The 22,649-nt window shown below is 44.4% G+C and overlaps 1 protein-coding gene across 1 annotated transcript in view; it reads left to right on the forward strand.

The window, feature by feature from the left end:
• Positions 1 to 1,117: 1,117 nt before the first annotated feature.
• Positions 1,118 to 22,649, forward strand: part of SCTR (secretin receptor) — an 81,275-nt gene continuing 59,743 nt past the window's right edge. Inside the window, exon 1 of the mRNA XM_011983434.1 lies at positions 1,118 to 1,449. Within this exon, the coding sequence (XP_011838824.1) occupies positions 1,378 to 1,449 (72 nt within the window). The 5' untranslated portion in view covers positions 1,118 to 1,377. The remainder of the gene's footprint in view (positions 1,450 to 22,649) is intronic.

The following is a 22,649-nucleotide window of genomic DNA, read 5'->3' on the forward strand; positions in this document are numbered from 1 at the left end:
TGGGATTTACCAGCCTTGATTTATTAACAGTCTCTTCTGGTAGGGAAGGCTGCTAAGGACAAGAGCACATTGTTACTTTACCAGCTGCATGGCCGTCTGAGTAGAGGCCAGTTACAGAGAGTCAGGTCAGCCATGGAAGGGTAGATCCAGGCTTTCCTGTCTGAGCCTCTGAGTTGCAGTACCCAGACATGTAATGAAACCTCCTCCACCTTCAATGCCCTCCTCTGTCAAACGGGCAACATATCACCTAGGGGTTTGGGGGAGAATTAAATGAGCTGATGTACTTCAAGTGCCTGGGAGAAAGATAAAGAAAGGGGGACAGAGAAGAGGGAAGGGAGTAGGCACCAGTGCAGACAAAGAAAACTTGAGTTTACAAGACCCATCTAGCGCTGGGCTCAGTGGCTCATGCCTATAATCCCAGCACTTCGGGAGGCCGAGGTAAGAGGATCTCTTGAGCCCAAGAGTTCAAGACCAGCCTGAGCAACATGGTGAAACCCTCTTTTTTATGTGACAGTAAAAAAAGGCCATCTGGGGCGCCTTGTACTCCAGGATAGGGAGCACTCTTGGAGTGGGCTACTGGGACTATCTGCTTGAGGCTTAAATAGCTTCCCAGACGGTTCATCCTCAGGACAGTCCCCAGATGCCTGAGTGTACCACAGACCTTCCTTGGTCATCATCAAAGGAGGAGCTCATCGGAGTGAAACTTCATGGAATGAGAGCTGATGACTTCAATAATTAAGAAAAAATTACAGAAAATCGGAAATAAAGTGCAAGTAGCTGTCCGGGGAGAATAGATGCAATGGGCCTTGACTGTGTCACAACTTTCAGTCTGAGAGTGGGTATTATCAGATGTGTTGTTAGGGCTGAGAAAGCCGAGGCTTACAAAGGTGACCTAAGTTGCCCACCGACCCCCTAGCGAGCTTGCGCCTTCGGTCCGTGGACTCCAGAAACAGTGCTCTTTCTGGACCCGGGGTAGTGCGGGATTGCCGCGTGGAAGACTAAGCCAGCGTGCCCTCTCCTGGCCTCCTCCAGCTTGGGCCCAGCCTGCGGGAGCCTACTCCGGCCCCCGCGCCCTCCCGCTGCCTCCTCCCCTGCTGGCCTCCGCGCCGGCCCCCAGCCAGTCCCCCGCCGGGTGGAGGAAGCGCGCCGGAGGCGCAGCGTCCTAATCAATGGGCCGGGCGGCTTAGCGCGCGCGGCCACCTGGTCCGAGGAGGAGCAGTCCCCGGGCCCGCCGCAGGTCGGGTGGCTCAGCCATGGCTCCTCTGGGCGCAGCGGCCGGCCGGAGCCCGGGATCCTGCGCGGGGCACTGAGCTCCCGAGTGGGCAGAGGGCACGGGCGGGTGGACGTCGGGGCGCCCTCGGGGAACGTGCGGGCACCATGCGTCCCCACCTGTCGCCGCCGCTGCAGCAGCTACTACTGCGGGTGCTGCTCGTCTGCGCCGCGCACTCGGTGAGTACTGCCCCCTTCTGAAGGCTAGGGGACCCCGGGAGCGACAGCCTCGCCGCTTCTCCGGCCTCGGCAGGATGCGGGTGGAGGGGACTAGCAGATCTTCCGCTGAGGAATGGGGACTCTTCCCTGCCAATCCGCCCAACATTAATCTCTCCCAGCTCTTCTCCGGAGGGACCCCTTCCCAAAGAAAAACCTCGTGCGCGCCAGGCGAAGGCAGCTCCAAGATGAACCCCCGTGCCCTACACCCACCCCTTCCTCTAGCCTGGCTTCTGATACCCTCCTAGACGGAAATTCTGGAGCCGCCCCGGGCAGTGCCTATTGTGTCCTGGGCGCTTTGCCTCCAATCTTTCCTTGAAACCTCTCAATCACCTTTCGAGGATGCTATTACCATCCTCACTTTATAGACAAGGAAAGGAAATGAGAGGGCGAATAACAATTCTTGCTCCAAGTCAGAAGAAGAGGATTGGAACCCACATCAGTATCAGTCTGCCCCCAAACCTTGACATTTTCACACTCACGGGCTGCAGATGGGAAAACCTGAAGGGAGCTCCGGCAAGAGCTTCCGGGTCTGCGATGGGACCGTCTGCCACTCTCCCCACATCCTTTCGTGTGGGACGCGGCTCCCTAATGTCTGCGTGTCTGGTGGCTGCTGGGTGCTGCTGTTCCCCAAAGCCAGGTCCTGGCAAGGGGCTGGAGGAGGAAAATACTACTACTAATAATAATAATAGCGGCAGGATGGGTGGTTTGTTTTTCTTTCCTACAGAAATTCCTGGGAGTCTCGGGCCTCTCGGAGCTCTGGGATCTGTGATAAAGAGAGTGGCCCCACCCAGACCAGCAGAAAGGAAGGAATGGGGAGGGAGTGGGGGTTAGAGGTGGGGGCCAGATTCCAGAATCATCCCTTCCCACTAGCATTCCAAACTGGTCCCCAAGGCGTCTATTCCAAGAAGCTCCTTAGGGAAAGTGCTTGGGGACCCAGTTGAGTCTCTGATGTCTGTCCTGGGCAAGTCTCCTGGTGTCCAACCTCCTTGTCTTCCCGTAGTCCCTTCCGGTTGGATTATAAGGAAAACCAATGCTCCCAGAGCCCACCAGAGTGTTGACACTCAGGAGGTGCTCATTTTTCTGGTAGCCCCAAGACTTTCAGCAGCAGTAGTTGGGATGAGTGCAATTTGGAGCTTGCTTGGAACTCCCTTTCCACGGTGGAGCCTCCTCTCTTCAGTGGCAGTGCTGGCCTTGGAAGATGCTAGAGCAACAGCATGCACTCATGAGTTTTGACTCCCAATTTGGAGAAATGCCAACTGGGATACTGGGGACAGTGTCAAGCCAGGAAGAGCCTGGAGGTGTGTTATTCCGTGGCTAGGGGTAGGAGAGGCAATAGCTCCTTCCTTGGGACCCTCCCAGCCTCCTTCTTAAGTATTTGCAGTGACTCTGAGACTGTCATAACTGGTACCTAGAGTGCAGGACTGAGGTTCAGTCTGCATTCTTGTCTCAAGAAAATTCCTGGATTATCACAGGAATAAGTGGAAGGGGAAAATGAGAGGCTTCCCTTGGTTTAAGTCTTCAGTGTACCTTGGAAGGATGCTTCATTAGGCTCTGGCCCCAATCCCTTATTTTTAAAATGAGCACACTGAGACCCTCAGAGAGAAGGGAGCTGCCCGACATCAGCAAGTTAGTAGCAGAGCCAGGACTAGCAGCTCTGCTAGCCCCACACACCCCACTTAACCCACTAAGGATAGCACCCAGGTCTCTTGATTCCCAACCATCCAGGGCTCTGTCTGTTATGCCCCTTCTTTTTCCTTTTTTTCTTTTTCTTTCTTTCTTTCTTTTTTTTTTTTTTTTTTTTTGAGACGGAATTCATTCTTGTTGCCCAGGCTGGACTGCGATGGCGTGATCTCAGCTCACTGCAACCTCCGCATCCCAGGTTCAAGCGAGTCTCCTGCCTCAGCCTCCTGAGTAGCTGGGATTACAGGCATACACCACCATGCCTAGCTAGTTTTTTGTATTTTTAGTAGAGATGGGGTTTCTCCATGTTGGTCAGACTGGTCTCAAACTCCTGGCCTCAGGTGATCCGCCTGCCTCTGCCTCCCAAAGTGCTGGGATTAGAGGCATGAGCCACTGCGCATTACTGTCTTACATAATCATAAGATGGTTTTCTGTGTAGAAGTCGTGGTCCTGGGATTACTTTATGGCTTCTGTAGACCTTATATCTCACACTTCTTGGCTGAGAACTCCTGTAATAAATAGGAGTGAAACTGACCTACTTTGGTTGGAATATTTCCCAGCCTCTGGAGCCCTGCTTTCCTTCTGTTTGACTCTGGGTGGTCAGACATTTGATTCTGAAATCTAAGTGTGTTCAAATAATTTTTTATTCATTAGAAGCTCCCCCTCGAGGGGGATTATAGGCATCTTCCTAATGGAGGGGGGTCACTGAGGGCAAATTGCTTATTACCACTCTCCCTCTACTCCATATAGGGAGGCGTCAGAAGTGACCCTTGTAAGTGGAACCCAAAAAGTGGTGATGGCCAAATGGGGCAGTTTTCTGAGGCCTCCCATAAGAAATACTGAGCACACCCCCGCTCTGCGGCCCCACCCCCATGCATCTCATGAGAACTTTTTACCTGGAACATCACTGTAATTATTTACTAACACATCTGTCCTCCAAACCCTAATACACACACTTTAAACTTGAGCATGGAGCCTCATCTTGTTCATCTTCTATCCCTAGAGTCTGTCACCAGTGTAAGAGGGAGCTCAGTGAGTGTGTGTTGAATGAATGCGTGGATGACTGAATGAAATGATGACGATCCAGCAACAAATAACGAAGAATCATTTCTTGAAAGGACTCTTTAGTTGCTAAATTGTACAGAAATGTGTCAGGCCGTAGAAAAAGAGTCACTCAAGGTAGCGCTTTTTAATCCATGGCATTTGGCAAACCGCCCATTTGTTAACCTTAGTGAGTTAAGTGAGGTGTGTGGGGCTGGTTTTTCCTTCCAGCGGAGTTTCTTAACACTATTGACATTTGGAGCCAGATAATTCTCTATTGTGAGAACTGTCCTTGCATTGTACAATGTCTAGCAGCATCATGGACCGCTACCCTCTAGGAGCTCATGATCTCTCTAAAACCGTAACAACAGAAAATGTATCTGTAGACACTGCCGAATTTTTTCTGGGGATAGGGAGGGCAAAATTGCCCCTGCTTGAGAACCACTGCCTTAAAGGTTGTCATGTTTCAGGTCAGATATACAGATAGGACTAACAATAGGTATTCATTTCACATTGGGTTTGGGGCAGTGGGGTTGGTGATAGGGCATCTGAGTCAGAGAATGGAAACAGGTGTGCCTGATGAAAACCAGTCTCCAAACTGGACAAAGGACTTCTGCAGAGAATGGGTTCCTTGATCTATTCCACCCTCCCTTCCCTTCTTTCCCCCTCCTGTCTCCATCCCTCCTCAGTTGATGGCTAAGAAGTATAACAATTCCAAGTACGGGATCTGGCACATGGAAGCCTTCAGTACATGGTGGTCACTGCCCTGTCCTGTCATGCATCTGGACCCAGAGGCTGACAAGCCCTGTGGCTGCACAGTGAGCAGAACCTTAGAAAGGCCTGCAAGCATTGCCTGCAGAACTGGTAATTGCCCTGTTACCCAGGCTGCAGTGCAATGGTGCAATTATGGCTCACTGCAGCCTTTAACTTCCTGACTCAAGTGATCTTCCCACCTCAGCCTCCCAAGTAGCTGGAACTACAGACACCTGCCACCATCCCCGTCTAATTATTATTATTATTTTTTTTTTGAGAGATGGGTCTCACCATGTCTCCCAGGTTGGTCCTGAACTCTCGGGCTCAAGTGATCCTCCTGCCTTAGACTCCCAAACTGTTGGTATTATAGGTATGAGCCACCATGCCCAGCCTGGGAGCTGATTATTGATGACTTTTCAGAGGAGGGTCAATGGGGATTTTTTTTGTGTACCTGGAAAAACACTTTCTAGTTTTCTGAAGAAGTATTTGCGGATTTCTTTTTAAATGTTTATTATCCCTGAAGTTAATAAGTGAAGGATGATGATGATGATGATGAAGGCTCTTTTAATTGACTCTTATTTTTCACCAGAGAGTCTGCTGAGTCCCTCCTAACACTAACACTCACATCAACAGTTAATAGCCCCATGGTGCAAATGAGGAAACGGATGCTTGGAGAGACGTGAGGCCATTTGCTTAACACCACCTAGCTGGACATGGTGACATGAGACCTTAAACCTAAACCTGAAAGAAGAAACCAAAACCTTTGTTTTCTTTTCTTTTTTCTTTTTCTTTTCTTTCTTTCTTTTTTTTTTTTTTTTTTTGAGACAGAGTCTCACTTTGTCACCCAGGCTGGAGTGCAGTGGCAAGATCTTGGCTCACTGCAACCTCCATCTCCCAGGTTGAAGCGATTCTCCTGCCTCAGCCTCCTGAGTAGCTGGGACTACAGGCGTGCGCCACAATATCTGGCTAATTTTTGTATTTTTTAGTAGAGATAGGGTTTCACTATATTGGCCACGCTGGTCTTGAACTCCTGACCTCTTGATCCTCCCACCTTGGCCTCCCAAAGTGCTGGGATTACAGGTGTGAGCTGCCGCAGAGCTTCTTAACCAGCACATGCATCTGCTCCAAAAGAGAGGCCTGCTCCAGGTTTCTGGTGCCCAAGGGACTGTCATAAAATTCCCAAACTTCAAAATAGCATTAATTTTTCATTTAAACTAATCAATTTGTGAAACATTAAAAAAAAAAAACTGAGTTACACACAGCGTTTATTGAGGGGCCCAGAAATGATCATGGGGTCATAAAATCCAACAGGAGGAGGCATCATTTCCCAAACTCTTTAGGGGAGTCCACCTAGGCGGGGCACGGTGGCCCACACCTGCAATCTCAGCACTTTGGCAGGCCGAGGCAGGTGGATCACCTGAGGTCAGGAGTTTGAGACCAGCCTGACCAACATGGAGAAACCCCGTCTCTACTAAAAATACAAAAAAATTAGCCAGGCGTGGTGGCACATGCCTGTAATCCCAGCTACTCAGGAGGCTGAGGCAGGAGAATCGCTTGAACCCAGGAGGCAGAGGTTGCAGTGAGCGGAGATCGTGCCACTGTACTCCAGCATGGGCAGGAAGAGCAAAACTCCGTCTCAAAAAAAAAAAAAAAAAAAAAGAAAAGAAAAAAAGGCAACAGAAAAAGAGGAGTCCACCTGCTTTGGCATTATCACCCTTTGGAGTTCCCATAGAGCTTCTCACCCTGTCCTCATGATCCCCATCCAGGTTGGGAGGGCCCCAGATTTCCTACCATGCCGAGGGAGGACATAGCCCCTCTTCCTGGTACCCCCTTTTAGAAAGCCTAGATTTAATATCTGGGATTCGAGCTCCACCACCAGAACAGCCTCTTGCAGTGAGCCCCAGTTTGGTCCCTGCATCCCTGCTCTTAGCAAGCTGTGAGTTCTCACCACTGACCTTCACTCAGGCTTTGGGACAACCTCCTGCTCAAGGTAAAACTACAATACTCAGATGCTATCTACCTGCTTACATTACAAACAGAAGGTTTCTCAGCATTCCTGTGGACTCCTGGGGCCCACCCAGCCTCTACATGGTGTGTCTGTTCCAAGGATGGCATTTGGAGAGGGCCATCTCTGATTCATCATGTCCCAGAGTCTTAGCCCACTGTGCTGCAGGCTCCTGAGGTTCCCAGAGTCATCACCAGATCCCACCATGTTCCACCCTACTTCCCTCACCAGAGGCTCTCAGGCGTGCTCCTGATGGCCACGTGTCTTTCAAATTTCTCACCTCCCGCCTCCCTCTCATGTTCAACAGATGGGTTGCCTTCCATTTCCCAAGAGTTGAGACTACCTGGATGAACTTCTAACCAACATCTTGCCCTTGCAGGTGTGTCGAAATTGTACCCTCTGTTCCCTTCCTTCCTGTCTGTCTTAGTCAGCTGTGTTATTGTAACAAAATACCATAGACTTGGGGGCTTAAACTAAAGAAATTGATCTTGTGGTTCTGGAGTTTGGAAGTGTGAGATCAAGATCCTGCAGGGTTTGGTCTCTGGTGGGGGCCCTCTTCCTGGCTTGCACACGGTCACTTTGTCCTCATGTGGCATTGCCAATGAGTGTGTGGATGCAGGGGAGGGGAAGGCCCTTTCTGGTGTTTCTTCTTGTAAGGACACCAATCCCATAGGATTAGGACCTATTACTACAATGCCATTTAACCTTAATTATCTCCTTATAGGCCCTACCTCCAAATACAGCCACCCTGGGGGTAGGGCTTCAACATGTGAATTTAGTGGGGACACATTTAGTCCATAACAGCATCCAAGTGGAAGAGAGGCTGTCCCCCAGACGACGGCCTGTCCATACTCCTATCCCTACCGACTTCCTTCCCAAGAGGACACAATGACAGCCATCTCACCCAACCTTCACCCTCTCTCTCTCCACTGACTTTTCTCATCAGCTGGTTAACTCTCCCGTCTATCCAGCCCAGGCAGTCAACAGCTCTCTGCTGTCTGCCCCCTGGTGGCCAGCTTCCTGTAAGGCGCGTCCACCTTCATCGCCTCCACTTCCACTCACTCTCACACTGCAACCTGGCTCCCACGCTTCACCCACAGAAACCAGCCTCACCAGGGGCCTTCGATCTGCCACATTCACTGGATTCGTTTTTATAATCTTTTTTGAAAAATAAAAATTGTAGACTAAGCACGGTGGTTCACTCCTGTAATCCTAGCACTTTGGGAGGCTGAGGCAGGTGGATGGCTTGAGCCCAGGAGTTCAAGACCAGCCTGGGCAACATAGGAGGCCCTGTCTCTACAAAAAATTTTAAAAATTAGCTGGGTGTGGTGGTGTGTGCCTGTGGTCCCAGCTGCTCAGGAGGTTGAGGCAGGAGGAACGCTTGAGCCCAGGAAGTAGAGGCTGCAATGAGCCATGATTGTGCCACTGCACTCCAGCCTGGGTGAAAGAGTGAGACCTGTCTCAAAAAAAAACAAAAAACAAAAAACAACAACAACAAAAAACAGTATTTAAAGTGTACGACATGATATTTTGAAATACACAATGAAATGATTACTATAGTCAAGCAAATTAACATATGTTTCTTCTACTCTTTTGGTAAAATTCCAGTGTATGATACAGTATTATTATTATTGTTATTAGTTTTGAGACAGAATTTCGCTCTTTTTGCCCAGCCCAGAGTGCAATGGTGCGATCTCTGCTCACTGCAACCTCTGCCTCCCGGATTCAAGAGGTTCAAGTGATCCTCCCGCCTCAGCCTACCGAGTAGCTGGGATTAGAGGCATGCACCACCATGCCTGGCTAATTGTGTATTTTTAGTGGGGACAGGGCTTCCCATCCCATTGTCCAGGCGAGTCTTGAGCTCCTGACCTCAGGTGACCCACCCGCCTCAGCCTCCCAAAGTGCTGGGATTATAGGCGTGAGCCACCACACCAAGCCCGATACAGTATTATTAACTATAGTCCTCATGCTGTACATTAGATCTCTAGACTTATTCATCCTGGTGTAACTGCAACTTCATACCCTTTGACCTGTATCCCTCCATTCTCAACCCCTCCCAGGCCCTGGCAACCATCATTCGACTCCCTGCTGCTTTGTATTCAACTTTGTAATATTCCACATATAAGTGAGATCATGCAGTATTTTCCTTTCTGTGACCGGCTTATTTCACTTAGCACCATGTCTTTCAAGTTTATTCATGTTGTCACTAATGATAGGATCTCCTTTTTTAAAGCTGACTGGCATTCCATCGTATATATGCAGCATGTTTCTTTATCCATTCATCTGTTGATAGACACTACGTTGCTCCCACATCTTGGCCATGGTGAATAGTGCTGCAGTGAGCATGGGGGTGCAGGTACCCCTACAAGGTGCTGATTTCATTTCCTTTGGGTTTATGACCAGAAGTCTGATTCCTGAATCATATGTTAGTTCTATTTTGAATTTTTTGAGGAACCTCCATACTGTCTTCCATATGGCTAAGCCAGTTTACATTTCTTCTAATAGTATGTAAGAGTCCCCTTTTTCTCCACATCATTGTTAGCACTTTTCTCACTCCTCATGAGCCACCCTAACAGGCGTGAGATGATGGCTCACTGTGGCTTTGATTTGCATTTCCTTCATGATTGGTGATGCTGAGCAGCTTTTAATTTACCTGTTGGCCATTTGTATGCACTAGATACTTTCCAGTCCTGATGCTACCAAGGGTGATCCATGCAATTTTTGAGAGAGAAGGGATACTATAAATAGTTACACTGAGACACTAGGAAATACCCAATGCATCTTAGAGGCATGCAGTACTGGGCACCTCGTTCCCTTCCATCTTTCCAGCAACATGGCTCAGTCCAACGTGGTTCTGAGTCTGACGGCCTCAGAACCAGGGAAGCTGATGGTGGAACTCAGTCAGAAGCCAGAGTCCTGGGAACCATGGGGGGACCACGGGTGCAAGTTCTGAAATCCAAGGCTGGAGAACCTGGGGTTCGGATGTTCAAGGACAGGAGAAGGGTGTCCCAGTTCCAGGAGAGAAAGAGAGAGCGAGAGAGAGAGAGAGAGAGAGAGAGAGAGAATTTACCTTTCTCTGCCTTTTTTGTTGTATTCAGGGTCCAGCGAATTGGATGGTGCCTGCCCACATTGCAGGCAGATCTTCCCCACTCAGTCTACCAACTCCTGAGCCAATCTCCTCCAGAAACACCCAGATATAGTGTTTTACCAAGTATGCAGTTAGCCCTTAATCTAGTCAAGTTGACACTGAAAATTAACCATTTCAAAGACAATCCTCACTTCTTGCTTAAACGGTAGAGCCATCTCATAGGGGTTCTTTACTACTACTCTGCCCTCATCCTCCTTCCTTCTCAAAATGGCAGACTTGGCAATGCGACTCCCATTTACAATTCCTCACAGCACTCACCACAGAGACCATCCTGGCCAACATGGTGAAATCCCGTCTCTACTAAAAATACAAAATTTAGCTGGGCGTGGGTTATCTGGCCATTGACTTCTTTGGCCCTTGTTGGAGACCAGGAGCTTCAAGGACAGAATCTATGTCCCCTTCACCTTCATGTCACCAGTGATGGGCAGACTGCTGAGCATATAGTAGGTGCCCAATAAATGTTTGCTAAAATTTTGAGTTTTGAACAGGTTATACAATGATGACTTTCCTGTTCTTATTTCTCATTGTATAAACTAGACTACTACTTCCCTTTCCACTCTTGAAGCGATTTCTTCCCAGTCTCTGGTTGTTAGGCAAGTAATTATAAAGTATGAGAAGAGAAATGATGTTGAGTCTCTTTACCTTATTCAGATTTTTTTTTTTCTTTTTTGAGACAGAGTCTAGCTCTGTTGCCTGGCTGGAGTGCAGTGGCATGATCTCGGCTCACTGCAACCTCCACCTCCCAGGTTCAAGCGATTCTCCTGCCTCAGCCTCCTAAGTAGCTGGGATTACAGGCACGTGCCGCCACGCCCAGCTGATTTTTGTATTTTTAGTAGAGATGGGGTTTCACCATGTTGGCCAGGATGGTCTCTGTCTCCTGACCTCGTGATCCAACCACCTCGGACTCCCAAAATGTTGGGATTACAGGAGTGAGCCACCGTGCCCAGCCCTTATTCAGAATTTAAAAGATTTCTATTATATATCCTGCCATATTTTACCATCTCAGACTTAAGAGCCCAAAATTAAACTCCAAAATAGCTAACAGAACCCCCTTGACACCTTTTCTCTCTTATTGGTTCAGCTTTGTTATTCTTTCTCTCTGCAGACTGGATTTTTCTGTTGCTTTCTACAGGATAGAATATGGCTGCTCCATGGCCTCAAAGGTTGCATGCTTTGGGAATGGGAGAGGTTGGCTTTCTCCCCATGCCAACACCAAATATCCAAGGAAGGCAGATAGTCCCACACCTAGTTAGGTTTTCTCCTTTGGTCTAATCAGTGGGATAGGATCACACAGCATAAACCACTCAGCCTAGGCATGAAAGGGTTCTTCCCAGGAAGAAGTTGTTGGCTCAGAGGCTTAGCAGACACCTCAAGACATGTCTACCATCTGGAAAAATACCCCAGAGAAAGAGATGGTGGAAGTTCATCACGGAATCATCAAGCAAGAGGTGAACTTTTATACCACAGTGGGACCAACATGACTATGTGTTGAGTGAAACAAAGGGTGAAACTCCCTGCAGAGACGCTATTAGACATGCAGAGACTCACATAGTTTACAACTTAAGCACCTCTTCTTTAAAAAATTACCATAGTTATATGTAGCAAAACCAAAACTCAATGTAAAATACGGGATACTAAAAAGTGGAATTTACCCAGGAAAGCAATGGATGGGCACCAGTTCCACGGTTCTGCAAAAGACCCTAGAAAAGATTCAGTTCAGCAAATCAAAGGGCTCCTTGAAGAACACCCCAGAGAAGATAATAGGCAACGTCACACAAAGCTGCTCTCTTCAGAACCTTGAAGTACAACTCTGACATGTAATTAACGAGGTGAAGGCCTGTGAATTTTGTGATGAACAAGAAAAAAGAAAGTGGATTTAAAATTCTAGGAAGAGACAAAAGTTCTACAAAGCATTTGTGGTCTAAATATTTTAAAAGCCAAACTTTGACGTGATTTTAGCAATATTTCCAAAACTCCATGTAATGATGGCTTAGACTCAGGCTCTGAAACCAAAGAGGAAAGAATATGTAATGTAGGTTTTTGTTTAGTTAATAAAAATAATAAAATAATATAGAAAAGTACCATTTAGTGATTTTTCTCTGACAGTCTCTTATTAAATTTATGAGGATTTTTTTTTAATATGCTTAAGGCTTTCAGTTTAAGATGACAGATTGACCACATGTGTTTATCTGCTCTGCCTCTGAAAACACTTTTAAAATGACAGTAAAGGAATAGAAAAGGGATAAACCCATACAAAGAGAACAAAACAAGAGACAGAGATGAAGCAGAAATTTCCAGAAATCTTTGGAAAATGAAAAGTGGATGAAGTGATAGCTGTATGGAAAAAATAACCTCAATGCCTGTAGCGGGCAGAAGAGAAACTGTCAAGTCACCCTGTGGCACCCTGGAAAGGCCCCAGACACTGAGGAGAGTCCACCCATAGACCCCAGCAGTGGGCTCCCTCTTGGCCTGGTTATGTTACAGTGAAGGCCACCAGGCAAGAAGCTGTTTAGGTCCACAGTGGTTCCAGGGACCGTGTTACTGTCTCAAGCTTGGATCGGACATTGAGGAGGGCCTCCAATATGGAAGCAAACAGCCATGAGAAAGGTGCCTTGAGGAAACAGATCATGCAGACAAGAGGAGACAAGACATACAACTAGTATTTGGAAATCCTTTGTGAAAAGGATGCCTGAGCCACAAAACCAGAAAAGGATGCTATGGAAAAGGAATCATCTGAGAATAAGAAACGATTCTTGGAAGTTAAATGTATGAAACAAAACACTCATAAAAAACTCTACAGATAATGTCAAGGAAATCTTCTATCAAGAAAATCACAAAGGCTGGGCACGGTGGCTCACACCTGTAATCCCAGCACTTTGGGAGGCTGAGGAGGGTTGATCACCTGATGTCAGGAGTTGGAGACCAGTCTGACCAACATGGTGAAACCCCGTCTCTACTGAAAATACAAAAATTAGCTGGGTTTGGTGGCACGCACCTGTAATCCCAGCTACTCGGGAAGCTGAGGCAGGAGAATCAGTTGAGACTGGGAGGCAGAGGATGTAGTGAGCTGAGATTGTGCCACGGCACTCCAGCCTGGGAAACAGAGCGGGACTCCATCTCAAAAAAAAAAAAAAAAAAGGAGATCACAAAGACAAAATGGTAGAATAGTAGAGAAGGATGAAAAGATCGGAGGATCAGTGCACCTCGTCCGTTACTCTGCTAATAGAAATTCCAGACAGACAGCATGCATATGAAGGGAGGAAATAATAAATTAAAAACATAATATTTTTTAAATTCCCAGAAATGAACACAAGTCTTCAGATTGAAATGCCCACTGAGCATCCAATCAATAAATTTAAAAAGACCCATTTCCTCAAGAAATTTCAAAATACCTAAAAACAAAGAAAAATCTTACATATTTCTAGGGTCAAAACAAAAAAGTTGCATTCAAAAGATTTAGAATCAGAATTGGATTTCTTATTAACAGTACAGGAAGAGGAGAAATGTCTTCAAAATTGTGAAGGAAAATTATTTCACCCTAGTGTTTTCTACCCAAATTGTTAGTTTAATAATTAATTAAATTAATAAAACCATTTTCACTTCTGCAAAGATTCAAAAAGTTACCCCCATGTACTTTTTCTTAGGAGGTTACTAGAGAATTCTGTGCTTTTTCAAAATGAGAGCAAACCAAGGAAAAAGCCTTGATACCTCGGAAATGAGACTGCAGCCAGGAGACAGGGAGAGGGCACCCCAAACCACAGCGAGGTAGCAGGCTTGTGTGGAGTAGAGGAAGGGGAACGCTGAGACAGAAATCTCCAGAGGAAAAACCAATAGGACTGTGGATAGATGTGTAACAGAGCTGTGGGAGCACTTGGAAAAATTAGCCATATGTACATGGAAAACTAATCCAATGAAAAAACAGTAATGATTGACCTCAGGAAAAACAAAATGTACAAGAAAGACACATAATCACTTTACATAATTTGACTCAGCAGCGGACAATATTTCATAGTCAAAATAAGTCATTATAAATATAGACCATTCTTCACTAAAAATGAAATGAAGATTAGTATATGTAATATATGGGGAGAGAAGTATATGAAGGAAGATTTTAAAACATCTCATCTTTATCTTCCCTAATAGGAAGTTTTGACTGTCTCAGATTTAAAAAACAAGAAATAACAACAATATGAGAATGTAATTTTTTTTCTTTTTTTTTGAGACGGGGTCTCGCTCCTTCACCCAGGCTGGAGTGCAGTGGTGTGATCTCGGCTCACTGTAAGCTCCGCCTCCCGGGTTCCCGCCATTCTCCTGCCTCAGCCTCCCGAGTAGCTGGGACTACAGGCGCCCGCCACCTCGCCCGGCTAATTTTTTTTTTTTGTATTTTTAGTAGAGACGGGGTTTCACCGTGTTAGCCAGGATGGTCTCGATCTCCTGACCTCGTGATCCGCCCGCCTCGGCCTCCCAAAGTGCTGGGATTACAGGCGTGAGCCACTGCGCCCGGCCAAGAATATAATTTTGAAACATGCAGACAAAAATGAAAATAAACAACTAAAAAAAGTTGAAAATGGTTGCCTGGAGAGCAGGTAAAGGTTATGGAAGGGAACTACTATTTGTCATTATACTCTTTGGTACTAGTACAAAAAAAAAAGCTCAATGTGGTTATACAAACTCAATTACAAAAATTTAAAGGGATTTAAAAAAAAATGAATAGCTCTTGTTTTGAGGAAAATTTTACATAAAGTTCAGCAGTTCTTTCATCTTCATTTGTCCCTCCTGTGAATTACAAGTAAAATTGTATTTAATACTTTTAAATTTAATGAGTATATACAATATGTGTACATATGCACATGCATATAGCTACTAACTATCAGCCTCTCCCCGTCTTCTCTAGGTTGATGGAGATAGTAAGAGGGCTTGTTTCTCATCTCCCACATCTTCTGGGTGGTTGCTCCATGGAGCCACATGCTCTTCCCAGCCGCTCCCAGCAACCCTGGGGACTCCAGTTCCTCCTTGCTGGTCACTACCTGGAAACATGGACTCAGTCCTCTCAGCAGAATGACATTCCTGGCTCACAGACGCTGGTGGACACTACACATTTCTTTAGTTGGATACCCCCCCCACCACCACCACCACTTTATCTTGGCATATTACCTTTTAGAGGAAGGATCAAGGGCAAAAGAAATGTGAGATGCTCCACTTCACACCCACAAGGATAGCCATCATAAAACAATAGCAATAGAAAAAGAACAAGTGTTGGTGAGGATGTGGAGAAATTGGCATCCTTGTACCTGGCTAGTGGGGTAGCCCCTATAGAAAACAGTTGTGCAGTTCCTGAAAAAGTTAAAAATATAATTACCGTATGATCCAGCAATTCAACCTCTGGGTATATACCCCAAAGAACTGAAAGCAGGGACTCAACAGATATTTGTACGCCCATGTTCATAGCAGCATTATTCACAATAGCCAAAAGATGGAAGCAAACCAGGCGTCTATCCACAGATAAGCAGATAAACAAAATGTGGTCTATCTATACAATGAAATATTATTCAGCCTTAAAAAGAAGGAAATTCTGGTTTTCTGTCCTCATAAGTGGGAGTTGAACAATGAGAACACATGGACACCGGGAAGGGAACAGAACACACAGGGGCCTGTCGGATTGTGGGGGCTGGGGGAAGGATAGCACGGGGAGAAATACCTCATGTAGATGATGGGTTGATGGGTGCAGCACACCAACATGGCACATGTATACCTGTGTAACAAACCTGCATATTGTGCACACGTACCCTAGAACTTAAAGCATAATAAAAAAAGAAGGAAATTATGATACATGTTGCAACATAGATTAACCCTGAAAATGTGCTGAGTGAAACAAGCGAGGTGCCAAAAAACCAATATTGTGTGATTCATTTATATGAGGTACCTAGAACAGGCAAATTCTTAGAGTCAGAAGTAGAATAGAGGTTACCAGGGGCTGGGGGAATGGGGGGGATGTGGAGTTATTGCTAAATGATGAGTTCAGAGCTTCTGTTTGGGGTAACGCAAATGGATACTGGGGATGGTTGCACAACATTGTGAGGGTACCTAATACTATTGCGTTGCACACGTTAAATGGTTAAAATGGTAAATTTTATGTTATGTGTATTTTACCACAGTTTTAAAAAAAGAAATGTTGGATGAGAAGAAAAAGTTAAACTATCCTCCATTATTACTGTTTCTATAGTTCAAAGGAAAATCACCAAGGAAGTTGAACTTTTCTTGCACGGGGCTTCCCATTATAGATATGTTATCCCATTTCTAACCTTGCTCTGTTGCTCTCAAGAGAGTCCTCTTTGCCAGAGGGCCCCTTTCTTTAAACTCTCACAGTGGAAATTGCCACCTACTTTTGGGAAACCTCATTCACTAGCCACACACATTGATACTGCCCTAGAGTTTATTTCCCACCCTGTATCAGTCAGCTAGGCTGCATAACAATTGCACACATCTCGGTGCCTTGCAGCAGTAAGTGTTCATTTCCCTCTTGGCATTTACAGTTGAGCTAGGGTATGATTAATCCGGGCTGGGCTCTCCTGGCTTGCTTCCATCCCCTGGGTTAGGTTCAGTCTGCTACACCTATCATTCATTCTAAGATGAGCAGGCTACCCCAGGTTCCAAAATGCAGGTGAGCAAGGACAAGTGTGCAAATGTATTTCAAACCTCTGCTCACATCAAATCACTAATGTCCCATTGACCATGGTCACATGACCAAGGCCAAGCAAAGAAGTACACCTCGCCCACCATGATAGGAGTCACATGTATAAACCCCACAGGGAGTTGAGACCAGTACTTCCAACTACAGCATACTTCTTTCCTGTCCCTGGCAGTACATTTCCTAAGTCTGAGTTACTTCCTGTATATTAACATCAAGAGGATGCAATGGATGTACAACATGATGACTAAAGTTAATAACAATATATTGTTTTTGAAAATTGCTTAGAGAGTAGTTTTTAAGTGTCCTCACCACACACACAAAAGTGAAATAATGCCTATGTTAATTAGCTCAATTAAAGCCATTCTACAATGTATACATATTCCAAAACAACATGTGCATAATAAATCTATACACTTTTTATTTATCAATGAAAAAAATTTATTTAGGTCAGGCATGGTAACTCACACTGTAATCCCAGCACTTTAGGAGGCTGAGGCAGGAGGGTCACTTGAGCCCCAGAAGTTCGAAACCAGCCTGAGCAACATGTTAAAACCTTGTCTCTACCAAAAAAATACAAAAACTAGCCGAGTGTGGTGGTGTGCACCTATTGTCCCAGCTACTCAAGAGGCTGAGGTGGGAGGATGGCTTGAGCCTAGGAGTTTGGGAGGTTGAGGCTGCAGTGAGCTATGATTGTACCACTACACTCCAGCCTGGGCAACAGAGCGAGATTGTCTCAAAGGAAAAAAAAAAAAGAAAAAAGAAAAGGAAAAGAAAAAGTAAGAGAAAGAGAAAGAAAGAAAGGGAAAGGAAGGAAGGAAGGAGAGAAAGGAAGGAAAGAAAGGAAGGAAGGAAGGAAGGAAGGAAGGAAGGAAGGAAGGAAGGAAGGAAGGAAGGAAGGAAGGAAGATGTTAAAAAGAGAATGTGATGGAATGCGGAGGTTCAGAAGCAAAGTCCAGGATGGATTTAGTCCTCTGAGTCCAGCAGAACAATCAGCCTTAGGGCTGTTGCTCTCATCCCCGTGGTTGAATATGGTTCACCGTGATATCCACATATGGAAGAGGGAGGCACGTCCCTTTCCGTCAGGGGCATGAGACAGAATTTGCTCATGTGTTTTTCACTCCAATCTATTGCTAGAATGTAATCTCATGGGCACACCTTAGTTGCAAGCAAATTGGTAACTGTGGTGGGTAAACAATTGCCCAGTTAAGTTTTGATTATACTAGAGAAAGGGAAGAATGTTTATTGGGGAAGCGGTCTCTGGCAAAAGAAGTTATCACTGGTGGTAACAACGAGAACGAACCAGCACTTTGGGAGGCCAAAGATCACGAGGTCAAGAGATTGAGATCATCCTAGCCAACATGGTGAAACCCCGTCTCTACTAAAAATACAAAAATTAGCAGGGTGTGGTGGCAAGTGCCTGTAGTCCCAGCTACTCGGGAGACTGAGGCAGGAGAGTCACTTGAACCCCAGAGGTGAAGGTTGCAGTGAGCCAAGATCTCGCCACTGCGCTCCAGCCTGGGCGACGGAGCGAGACTCCGTCTCAAAAATAAAAAAAAAGAACGAGAACAAGGAGGTGGAATGCAAACTTGCATTTCATACGTGACACCCATAGCAAATTTGGCTCTCAGTTCAGAAACCTTGATTTAAAGAAATAATTTCTTTCTTTAAACTAATAAAGTAACTGCTGCTGAGCCCCCAGCCTGCCTTACTAGTGACAGCCACAGGACACGTTCTTCTCCTGTTCCCCTGACAAACGGCAGCTCTGTTGACATGCTCACGTAGTGATAGCAGGGCTGTGCACACATTGGTTGTCTGCCTTCCTCTGCATATTTAAACATTATTTTAAAAGGTTTAAAAAATAATTCTTATAATATTTTCATACATTTTCTTCCCAATTTTTCTCTGAAACATTGGTACATTTAACATAATTACAATCATACTGTACATATAATTTTGTGTCTTGATTTTTCTGTTTAACATCATAGTATTACTGTTAATAGTCTGTACTGCTAAATACTTTCTTTAAATAATCATGTGTAATGCCTGAACATACCCTGTTAAATGGACTCACCATAATTTACCCAGCTAGATGTTCTCTTTATACGCAGATAATTAAGTTGTCTTTTTTTTTGTAATTCAACTTTTTATTTTGAAATAGTTGTAAATTAACATGCAGTTGTAAGAAATAATACAGAGAGCTCTCTTGTAACTTTTGCCCAGTTTCTCCCAATAGTAACATCTTGCAAAACTATATATATATATATAGTTTTATACACATATATATAGAGAGAGTATAAGATTACAACCATGATATTGGCGTTGCTATCGTCAAGATATAGAATTTTTCTGGCACCACAAGGGCCCTCCATGGTGCCCTGCTATAGTTATTTCCACTTCCCTCCCATGCCCACCCCTACCGTAACTCCTGACAACACGAATCTCTTCTCCGTTTATATAGTTTTGTCATTTCAAGAGTATGATATAGGCCAGACATGGTGGCTCATGTCTGTAATCCCAAGACTTTGAGAGGCTGAGGCAGGAGGATTGCTTGAGGCCAGGAGTTCAAGATCAGCCTAGCAACAGAGACCTTATTTCTACAAAAAATATGTTTAAAAAATTAGCCTGGCTGTGGTGGCACATGTGTAGCCCTACCTGTGCAGGAAGCTAAGGCAGGAGGATTCTTGAGCCCGGGGGTTCAAGGCTGTGGTAAACTATGATTGTACCACTGCACTCCAGCGCCTGGGTGACTAAGAGAGACTCCGTCTCTAAAAAAAAAAAAAAAAGGTATAAAATAAAATAAGGAATGCTATACAAATGGAAAGATGGAATCATATAGTATGTAATTTCTTCACATTAGCTTCTTTTCATTCAGCATATTTCTCTGGCAATTCATCTAGGTTGGTGCAAAAATCAATAATAAGTTTGCTCTTTTTTTGCTGCTGAGTAGAGTTCCGTAGTATGAATGTACCACAGTTTACTTAACTTCTTACCCATTGGAAAACATCTGGATTGTTGAAGTTTGGGGGCCATTATGAAGAAAGCTGCTATAAATATTTATGGACAGGTTTTTCTGTGAATGTAGGTTTTCATTCCTTTGGGATAAATGCCCAGGACTGTCGTAGTGGAATGTTTAGTTGCCTGGTTGGTTTTTAAGACATTGCCAACTTGTTTTCTACAGTGAGTGTACCATTTTACACTCCCACCAGCAATGTCTGAGTGATCCCATTTCCCTATGACCTTGCCAGCATTGGGTGTTGATACTTTAGTATTTTAGCCATTCTGATAGATATGGAGTGATACCATATAAAGGTTTTAATTTTGACTTACCTGATAGCTAACAACGTTGAATACACGTTCATGTGCTTGTTTGCCATCTGTATATCTTCTGTAAACTATCTCTTCATGTCTTTTGCTTATGTTCTAATTAGATTTTTTGCTTGTTTACTGTTGAGTTTCGAGCATTCTTTGTATATTCTAGATACTATTCCTTTCTTGAATATGTAGTTTGTAAATATTTTCTCTGATTCTGTAGTTTGTCTTTTCATCTTCTTAACATGGTTTTTCATGGAGCAAAGGTTTTAATTTTTATTGTGTCTAATTTGTCAATTTTTCCTTATATGGATCCTGCTTTTGGTGCCAAGCGTAAGAACTCTGTGTAGCTTTAGATTTGAAGATTTTCTCCTATGCTTTTATTTACTTTTTTATTTATTTTTAGTTTTTATTTGTTGAGACAGAGTCTCACTCTGTTGCCCAGCCTGGAGTGTTGTGACACAATCTTGGCTCACGGCAACCTCCATCTCCCGGGTTCAAGCGATTCTCCTGCCTCAGCCTCCCTAGTAGCTGGGATTATAGGCATGCGCCACCACTCCCAGCTAATTTTTGTATTTTTAGTAGAGACGGGGTTTCACCATGTTGGCCACGCTGATCTCGAATTCCCGATCCCATGTGATCCGCCTGCCTCAGCCTCCCAAAGTGCTGAGATTACAGGCATGTGCCACTGCACCCAAGCTCCTATGCTTTAAAATAAAAGTGTTATAGTTTGAATTTAAGCCCATGATCCATTTTGAGTTACTTTTTGTGTTAAGTGTGAGACTTAGCTCAAGGTTCATTTTGTTGTCTACAGATGTTTGGTTGCTTCAACACCATTTGTTGAAAAGACGATCCTTTCATTGAATCCCTTTGTACCTTTGTCAGTAATTGGTTGCGCATGTTTATGTAGGTCTATTCCTAGGTTTTCTATTGTTTCTGTTGATCTACTTTTCTATTCTTCCATTGATATGCTGTTTTGATTATTGTACCTATATAATACATCTGAAAATCAGGTAAACTGATTCTTTCCACTTTTCTTAAAATTAACAGAACTAATTTTGTTGAAGACAATTAGGTATACAGGAAAATTGAGTAGAAAGTACAAAGAGTTCCCATATACCCTTTCAATCCCTCCTCTCCAGTTTTCCCTATTACTAACGTCTTGCATCAATGTGGTTTATTTATTACAATTGCTGAGCTTATGTTGATACAATATTACTAACTAAAGTTCATAGTTTACAATAAACTTTGTGTTGTATATTCTATGAGTTTTGACAAATGTATAATGACATGTATCCATGATTACAGTATCATGCAGAATTGATTCACTGTCCTAAAAGTCCCATGTTCCACCTATTCTTCCTTCCTGACTTAGCCCACTCGCCCTTCCTATTGTCCCCTGGCAACCACTGATTTTTTTTTTACTGTCACCAAAGTTTTTGCCTTTTCCATACAGTTGAGATTGTATAGTATTTTATTTATTTATTTATTTATTTATTTATTTATTTATTTCTCACTCTGCCCCCCCAGACTGGAGTACAGTAGTGCTATCATGGCTCACTGTAGCCACCACCTCCCAGGCTTAAGCAATCCTATGCATGCCACCATGCCAGGCTAATTTTTAAAACAACTTTTTTAAGCAATGGAATCTCACTGTGTTGCCAGGCTGGTCTTGAACTCCTGGACTCAAGCAAGCCTCTTGCCTCGGCCTCCTAAAGTGCTGAGATTACAAGTGTAAGCCACCACTGCCAGCCTGTAACCTTTTTAGATTGACTTCTTTCACTTAGCAATCTGTATTTAAGATTACTCTGTGTCTCTTTGTGACTTAATGGCTCATTTCTTTTTTTCTTTCTCTCTTTTTTTTTTTTTTGAAGAGGTCTTACCACCAGGTTGGTCTTGAACTCCTGGACTCAAGCAATCCTCTGGCCTCAGCCTCTCAAAGCACTGGGATTACAAGTGTGAGCCACAGTGCCCAGCAGCTCAGTCCTTTTTTTTAATCACTGGATAATCATCAATTATATGTCTGTATTATGATCTGTTTATCCACTGACCTATTGAAGGGAGTCCTAGTTTGATTCCTGGTTTTAGCACTTATAAATAAATTGTTTCATTTCTTTAAAAAAAAAAAAAAAAGCACCTCTTTTAGGTATTCTCATTCTTTTGCTTTTCTACATACATTTTAGAATAATCTTCTTTATATCTCCAAAACACTTGCTGAGATTTTGATAGGAATTGTGCTAAACATGGTTTGGAAGGAACTGATATCTTTACTATGTTAAGTCTTCTAATCCATGAACATGGTATGTCTCTTCATTTATTTAGACCTTTGATTTCTTTTACCAGCATTATGTCATTCTCAGCTTATAAATTCTGTACATGTTTTGCTGGATTTATGCCTAAGCACCTCTTTTTTTAATTGATTCTGAGTGACACTGTATTTTCTTTTTCTTTTTCTTTTTTTTTTTTGTGAGACAGAGTCTCACTCTGTCACCCAGGCTGGAGTGCAGTGGCCGGATCTCAGCTCACTGCAAGCT

This window comes from Mandrillus leucophaeus, unplaced genomic scaffold (genome assembly GCF_000951045.1).
Source record: "Mandrillus leucophaeus isolate KB7577 unplaced genomic scaffold, Mleu.le_1.0 Scaffold25, whole genome shotgun sequence".
NCBI lineage: Eukaryota > Metazoa > Chordata > Mammalia > Primates > Cercopithecidae > Mandrillus > Mandrillus leucophaeus.